This window comes from Cannabis sativa, chromosome 5 (assembly GCF_029168945.1).
Source record: "Cannabis sativa cultivar Pink pepper isolate KNU-18-1 chromosome 5, ASM2916894v1, whole genome shotgun sequence".
NCBI lineage: Eukaryota > Viridiplantae > Streptophyta > Magnoliopsida > Rosales > Cannabaceae > Cannabis > Cannabis sativa.
In genome coordinates, this window is record NC_083605.1 from 29,955,141 (window position 1) to 29,963,826 (window position 8,686).

Here is an 8,686-nt window from a genome sequence, read left to right on the forward strand (position 1 = left end):
AGTTGGGAGTATATTGTAGTACAACAGAAGGTGAATTTAGCAAGGAGAGATGCATAAACAAGCCTAGGCCCTAGACCATGAAATGACGACCGACTAAGAAAAACAAACACACAAGCACAAGAACTCTAACATTGAAAAACAATGAACCTTTTTTGAAAGAAAAAAAAAACAAAACAACACTACTTGTATTATTAATATAGAGAAATAGTTCAGTAAAAAACAATGGACTTCTAAACTCTTATCAACACATCAATTACTTTTTTTAATTATTTATCTAATCTGCTACAACTGTGGCAATAAATGGGGAAACTCATGTAGAAAAATGGCAGGCTTAATTAGTTCACAGAGACAATCTTCAAATAAAAGAAGGAAAAGAAAAAAGTAAATTTTAAAGGGATGAAACATTAGATAATATGAGTCACTTGTCACCTGGGCGGAAGAACTGGCGCTTCCACAAGAGGGTACAACTAAAAAATTAATATGAAATCTAGATCAAAAGAACATTCAAATTTATCACTCTGTAACAATTACAATACTAAGTTGAAACAATACATAATTAAATGGCCCTATAGTGCCTACTTCGAATCCAAATAAATGTATCTTATTAAACAATAAATAAATAACTAAATAGAAAGGGAGAAAAAAAAACATGAAAAAGTCAGTGGTTGTGATCAACTGCACAGTAACACAAACAGCGGATGAGCTAGTAAAACAATCAAAATCATAAACTGAACCAACATTGCAAATAATCAGTACGACTCGTTATGTTTTATAAAAGATGCTTTTAGTTTTTTGTTTCAGTGTAGAATATAAACTACAAAACCAGAATCCATTACACAAAAATTAGGAAACAAAAATAAAGAACAAATTGACTACGAATAGGAAACATGACAAGCATTAAGAGAGGAAAACACGCACAGAGACACAAGCACAATAGGAAACATAAAGGTTGGGTTTTCGTTTTTGGGTATAAAAATTTATATTGTGAGATGATGATTATTATGAGCAAGTACACAGTTTTATACTCTTCTCCATTTTTATCTATTAATGTAACAACATTCTTATCTTCCTAAAGAATGAAATAGACATCTAATTACCAGTTCTTACCACAAACACATTTATTGAATACAAATCATATTCTAAATCTTAATATAACTTAGTTTAAAAAACCTAATTTCAAATTAAAGGGAGAATCAGATAATCGAAACTAGCAATGTAAATCTCTCAATCTAAATTTATAACATTCAAATCGGAAACCCCCAAATCGGAAGCTAGCAATGATATAAAATGATAAATTATTTTTTGATGACAAAAACGAGAGACTGAGAGAGAGAGAGAGATAGATTCTAGTTGAGAGAAAGCAAGAGAGAAAGAGATGGAAAGAGAGAGACTTACGGAGGTGGGAGAGGAGACCTACGACGGTGAGCAAAATCGCCAGACCTTCAAAATCGCATCCAGGCCCTGTTCGAAAATGAAAGTCGACCTTCAGACCTTCGAAATTGCTAGAGAGAAAGAGAGGGAGAGAGAGCTGTTCAGAGAAAGAGAGGGAAAAGAGAGCTCGAAAATGAAAGTGTCATTTGATTGTTTGGGCGTAAGTGAACAATAGGAGAATTTGCGTCATTTTCTCACACTCACAGTCTCTTTTACCGTCGGTTTTAAAACGCCACACAAAGCTTAAGTGAGGCTTTTAAAACGACGCTAATAATGAACGAATTTTTTTAATTTCTTGACTTTTACCGTCGGTTGGGTAATTAGTGACAAACATAGAACCGACGCAATTTGTTTATTTTTTGTGACATTTTAAAAATGACGAATATATTGAATATAGTACTATTCACGTCGGTCAACGCGATGAACAGTCGCGTTGACCGACGTGAATAGTGAATTTTGTGGTAGTACACCTTACTCAAAAGATGGCTTTCCCACCTCAGTATGGGAGCTCTATTCCAGCAAGGGGCCTGACAAGAAACTGAAACAAAAATTGCTCAACTCTGTATAAGAACATTATGTAATCCCAATCACACATAAAAAGTAACATGAATCTTTTAACTCAACCTCAAAAGTATGAAGAGTACAAGACACTAAGCTAATTATCATCCAAAGGCAAAAATATGTTTTGTCAACCAAGAATGAAAGAAGGATAGATGCAAAATAAGAACTACTCAAAAAATTTTGTACAAAATAGAGAACAAAAAGAAAAGAGTTAGATAATGCAAACCCCCAAAGATTTTCTGTGGGGGTCAAACTGACTTGAATCTAAGGCTTTAGTGAAAGTATCAGTCAATTGCTTTTCAGTATCAACATATTCCAACTACAATGTTTGGTTGTCAACAGGTTCCCTAATAAAATGATGCCTTATATCAATGTATTTTGTACGAGAACGTTGAACAAGATTTTTAGAAATATATGCAGCACTAGTATTTTCACATGCAGAATGACAAGTAAGAACAGATGTGAGAGTGTAGCAATTATCAACAGATCTAAACCCTTGTAAAATGCATTGTTTATTACTGTTAAGAACAAAACAATGATCATTGTCAAAATTGACGGTATAACCTTGATCACAAATCTGACTAATGCTAAGTAAATTAGCTTTTAGTCCCTCAATAAGCATAACATTTTTCAACCTTGGTAACCCTTCAAAATTGAGAGTTCCCACACCAATGACATTTCCTGTTAGACCATTGTCAAACGTGACCTCACCACATTGCACTGGTTTGATATTCACTATAAAATCCTTGTCACTTGTCATATATCTAGAACAACCACTGTCAAAATACCACATTTGAGAAGCAGCACGTTTATCAGAAAAACTAGCTAGACATTTTTCTTTTTTAATCCAATTTTGTTTTAAAGCACTGTGTTTCTTTTGAAAAAATTTCAAACTACCAAAATAATTTGTTTTGTACAAATTTTGCATGGTGAAACATTTAGATCGAATATGCCCCTTAATATCACAAAAATAACAGATTTGAACAAACTTTCTTACCTGAGATTTTATCCTTTTTGAACTTAGTGGAGACTTTGCTTCTACAGACGACATTTTTGCTGCAACAGATCTTAAATTTGCAGCAGCAGTTAAATTTGTTGGAACACTAGATTTTACAAATTTTGTTTTTCCAGAACTTTCAGTACCATTTGATCCAAGACCAGTAAAGCCTCTTTGACCTGCATATTGAATTTCCTCAAAAATAGAAGATCCAGGGTTAAGCATTTGAATATTTTTCTTGAAATTTTCAAGTTCCTTCTTTAATAGAATAATTTTCTCATCTTTAAAACAAAAATCAGTCTCATATTCTTTTATTTTTAATTCAAGAGATTTAGTTTGATGAGACAATTGTTTATTTATTTTTGACAATGATCTATTTTTAGAAGTAACCTGTATCCACTTTTCATACATAGCCTTGGAAGACTCAGCCAGTCACTCCTCACAGATTTTAGATTCATCAGAATCAGAATTTTCTTTTTCAATGGTATTATTCAAACATACCAATCTTTCTTTCACCTGTGAATCACAAACAAACTTAGATGAAACTGAGGTTAGTGCAACATTTTTAAAAATATCTTCATCACTATATGTTTTATCGTCACTCCATGTGACATTGAAACTTTTCTTATTCTTTTTCAGTGTATTTGCACATTCAGATTGAATATGTCCAAAACCTTCACATTCTCTTCATTGAATTCTCTTTTGATTGTTAGACATTGAAGGTTTTGAAAAAGTATTACTTTTGGAGAATTTTGGAAAATTCTTTTTGTCACTTATCTTTTCTGAAAATTTTTAGTTAAAGCATCCATATTATCATCTTCTTCATCATCTGAAATTTCTTTTTCAGCAACATTAAAAACAATACCTTTACCTCTATCAGCAATGGACTTGGGTTTGTCCTTCTGCTTGATTTGTTGATTCAATTCAAAAGTACGCAAATCACCCATTAACTCCTCCACCTTCATCTTGCTAAAATCTTTTGCTTCCTCCATAGCCAAGAGTTTAGTGTCAAACCTGTTTGGAAGAACTCTAACAATTTTTCTGATAAGAACAGATTCATCAAGCTTCTCACCAAGAGCAAAATATTCATTAGCTATATCAGATAGTCTTTCATAAAACTCAGACAAGGTTTTAGATTCAGACATTCTAAGATCATCAAATTTGGTCTGAAGCATAATAAACCTAGAACGCTTAACATCAGAAGTTCCTTCAAACTGAGTTTGAAGAATCTGCCAAGCATCCTTAGCAGATTCACAAGAAGATATAAGCTTAATACAGCCTTCACTTACTCCATTAAATATAGCATGTAAAGCTTTGCTATTATAAGCAGACAATTTATCATCTTCACTAGACCATTCAAGTTCATATTTTAATTTAGAATTACCTTTGGAATCTACCACAATAGGAGGAGACCATCTTGAAAAAACCATCCTCCATGCTTTCTCATTTTGACACTTGATAAAGGCTCTCATTCTAACCTTCCAATAAGGATAGTTGGAATCATTGAGGAGTGGTGGGCGAACAATAGAAGTTCCTTCTGCAAAGGGAAACATATTGCGTGAACACAAGAAAAGGTTAAAAGGATCACACTAAGAGTTTAATGTCCCACTCTGATACCAATGGAAAAACCGATTTTTTTTGCAAATGTCAATAATAAATACGAAATTATAATATATATATATGTATAAATCTGTATAAGTCTACAGCAGCAAAATGTAATTTTGTTACTATAGAAACCATTTTTGCATAAACAAACCAGAACTGGCAGGATATAAAAGTAATTGCAAAAAATTAAATCACTTGACACAAGAGATTTGTACGTGGTATCAGTGTTCTTTCAAAAACTACTAGTCCACAGGGCCACACCTAGAGAATCAAATCAATTAGTAAAGTATCAAAGATTATAAAAGCAATTGACTTAAATAAATTTAGACTACCTATAGTGATTTGCCGCAACCCTTTGTAATCTGCCTTGCTAATCTGATCTCTGAAACACACCATATAGTGAACTCCCTTCAGCTATTGATGTGTGCTTACTTCCTCCCAAAGTAAGGCTTAAACAAATATTCTCTTAGATGCTCACTTCCTCCGGAAATGAGACTTGGAAAAGTCTTCTCCCGAAGACCCACGCTTGTTCAAAGCTTCTCTTCAACCTATTCTACGAATAGTATGAGATCATAATAAGAAATAAAGATAATTTGATTTGTTCTAATAAAGGCAAAACCGAAATCATCCATTAGAGAAGGGGAAAGTCAAGTTTCTCAAAATTAAACAACATTCCATAAGAGAATTTCTTTTCTTACAAGAAGTTTCCTAAACCAAAAAGAGATCAGCTGAGAAAGAATCTTTCCTTAGAAGAAAAGAGTAATTAAAGCACAAAATCAATGTAATAAAAACAATTTAAACGCTCAATAAAAATGCACATTAATTAAAAAATATTTTGACAACTAAATTACTAAAAAAGTACCTAACATACACAATAACTCAAATCTAATCCAATCCAATTTGCAAAAATACAGATTGGATCAGTTACTTTTTAATATTGAATTATTTTATATTTATGAAAAAAAATATTTTTTTAACATAACTACAACAAAATAAAACTAATTATAGTTATTTTCTTCAACAGTACATTAAAATAAATAATAGTAAATAACAAATTCAAAGGAAGAAAAAAATTTCATGAATAAAGAAATGTTTAATTTTATTTTAAATTGTATGTAGAAAAAAATTATATATGTAAAGTCTTTTTTTGGTAAGTTAGATGAAAAAATATTTTTCTTTTATGGTAAGATATTATTGCATTCATACCTGATTGTCTGACCTTGTATATTCGATTTTAGTTGCTCTTTTCTATGTTAGGAAAGATGCATTTTACAGCTGAAGTTTTCTTTGTTTGGAAACTTCTTGTAAGAGAAGCAATTCTCTTATGGAAAGTGGTTTTTTAAGGAAACTTTGATTATTGCCTTTTCCTTATTAAGTTCGATTGTTTCTTGATACAGTCAGAATATATAATCTGTTTATGGCAGGAATCAAGACTTAATAGAGGATCGGACCCGATTATAGCAAGTTTCCTTTTTCTGGTCAGATTTGCTGCGTCAGATTCCTATTCTAATGCTGCAGATCGTGTTTATCTTAGGAAAGTTTTGTACAGCTGTAGATTCAATCTTGTGACTGTCTCTAGGGTTTCTATGTTCTATAAAAAGGACCTAGAGAGCAGCCATTCGATCGTGTTTATATTCAGTTTTTGCATTTATCTTATTTGAGAGAAGAGAGTTTCTTTGTTATGTGAGAACCTAGTTGTTCATCTAGGTTCTAGTATTTTATATATCAGTTGTTACTCTGTCCTAGACTTTGTTAAGAACGACTTGACTGAACAAGAGAGTAGTCTTCGAGAGAAGACTTGCTGAAGCCTTACTTCGAGAGGAAGTAAGCACTTTGGTCTTCAGGAGAAGACTTGTTGAAGCCTTACTTTTGGAGGAAGTAAGCACTCACACTTTAAAAATGAAGGGAGTTTGGGGTTGAAGGTGTTTCTGAAGTCAGATTCATAAAGTGCATTACAAAGGATTGCGGCAATAATTTAGAGGGAGTCTAAACTTGTATAAGTCAATTTTCTTTGTAATTGTTGATACTTTATTAATTGATTTCATTCTCTGGGCGTGGCCCCGTGGACTAAGAGTGTTCGGGAGAACACTGATACCACGTACAAATCTCTTGTGTCAAGTTATTTTATTTTCTGCAAATATTTTTATATTTTGCTTGTTCTATTTTTTCGTTGCAAAACTGGTTTTTGAAGTAACAGAATTACATTCTACTTCTGCAGACGTATACAGTTTTATATTTTCGTATACATTATTGACATTTGCAAAAATTCGGTTTTTCAATTGTTATCAGAGCGGGACGTTAAACTCTTAGTGTGGTCCTTTAAAACTTTTGTGTAAAATGTCATTTTTTGTAGAATGAAGTTCGATTTCTAGACCACCATTGCGTAATGATTCTAATTATCCTTATTGGAAAGTTAGAATGAAGGCCTTCATCAAATCTCAAGATGAAAAAGCTTGGAGGATGGTTCTATCAGGTTGGTCTTCTACAGTTGAGACAGATTTTGTAGGTAATTCTACAATAAAATCTGAACTGGAATGGTCTATTGAAGATGATAAACTTTCTGCCTACAATAGCAAAGCACTATGCTATATTTAATGGTGTAGGTAAGGGTTATATTAAACTTATATCATCTTGTGAATCTGCCAAGGATGCTTGGGAGATCATTCAAACTCAGTTTGAAGGAACATCTGATGTTAAACACTCTAGATTTATTATGCTTCAAACTAAATTTGATGAGCTTAGGATGCTAGATAATGAAACCCTAACTGAATTCTATGAGAAATTATCTGATATTGCTAATGAATATTTTGCTCTTGGTGATAAACTTGATGATTCTATTCTTGTGCCCCAGATTGCGTGGTGGTGGTGCGTGGCAACCAGATGCTGGCTCGCGATTGTTATCGCATAGAGCTGCAGCATACGAAAGCCGGTCATCAACTGATGACGATCTTGGCAAGAGAAAACGAGAAGAAAGATGAAGATCTTGATCCTCGAGTTCAAGATGAAAGAAACTTGCTAAAACCAATTGAAGAATTGGAAGAGTTTATTCTCGACCTAGGAAATCCCACCAAATATGTGTACATTAGGAAGAACTTGGACGAGCAACTCAAATAGAAATTAATAAGCTTTTTGAAGGCGAACCAGGATCAATTTGCGTGGAGTCGTGGAGATATGATAAGGATTGACCCTAAGATTATCTTCCATCACTTAAATGTTGATCCCAACTACCCAGCGAAGAGACAAATTAGGAGGCCCTTGGATTCCGAGATGCAAGGGGCACTAAAATAGGAAGTTGACAAGTTACTAGTCAACAATTTTATACGCGAGGTATTTTATCCTTCTTGCATAGCCAATCCTGTTCTCGTCCCGAAACCTAACGGAACTTGGAGAACTTGTATTGATTTCTCTAATCTGAATAAGGCGTGCTTGAAAGGCTGTATTCCACTTCCCAGGATTGACTTGTTAGTGGATGCAACTATTGGGCACGAGCTTATGTCTTTTATGGACGCATATTCTGGATATAGCAAGATAAAAATGTATGTCCCAGATCAAGAACATACAAGCTTCGTAACCAACATGGGACCCTATTGTTATAAAGTCATGCCATTCAGACTGGAGAACGCTGGGGCAACGTATCAGCGACTAGTAAATGAAGTGTTCGCAAATCAAATAGGGCGAAACATGGAAGTTTATGTCGACAATATGTTGGTGAAATCGATAGTGTAAGGATCAAACCTCCGACCTTGCGGAATGCTTTAAGATATTAAAAAAGTATAACATGAAGCTAAACTCGAAAAAGTATAACAAGGCATTAATAGACATGCCATCCCCGACAAAGCCCAAAGAAGTACAAGCCCTGACAGGAAGAATGGCGACACTTAACAGATTCATTTCGAAGTCAACTAATAAGTGCGTACCGTTCTTCAACATATGGCGAGGCAAAAAAAAGTTTGAGTGGATAAAAGAATGCGAGGAGGCCTTTCAAAACATAAAAAAGCATCTCGCAACCCCCCAGTTTTGGCGAAACCAATAACTGGAGAGACGTTATTTCTTTATTTAGCCATCTCAGAAGATGCGATTAGTGTAGCTATA

At 33.6% G+C, this 8,686-nt stretch overlaps 1 protein-coding gene across 1 annotated transcript; it reads right to left on the reverse strand.

Annotated features, from left to right (window-relative positions):
• Nucleotides 1-2,311: 2,311 nt before the first annotated feature.
• LOC133038258 (uncharacterized) lies at nt 2,312-4,542 on the reverse strand. Its single transcript, XM_061116350.1, has 3 exons — nt 3,855-4,542; nt 2,982-3,168; nt 2,312-2,768 (listed from the first exon to the last, which is right to left on the reverse strand). The coding sequence occupies exons 1-3, from the start codon at nt 4,540-4,542 to the stop codon at nt 2,312-2,314; spliced, it is 1,332 nt and encodes a 443-aa protein (XP_060972333.1).
• Nucleotides 4,543-8,686: the final 4,144 nt, after the last annotated feature.

Coding starts and splice junctions, on each gene's coding strand:
- LOC133038258 (XM_061116350.1), bottom strand. CDS start 4,542: ATGTTTCCCTTTGCAGAAGGAACTTCTATTGTTCGCCCACCACTCCTC. Junction 3,169..3,854: donor CATTGCTGATAGAGGTAAAG/GTATTGTTTTTA, acceptor TTCAATATGCAG/GTCAAAGAGGCTTTACTGGT. Junction 2,769..2,981: donor ATAAAATCTCAGGTAAGAAA/GTTTGTTCAAAT, acceptor GTATTTTGACAG/TGGTTGTTCTAGATATATGA.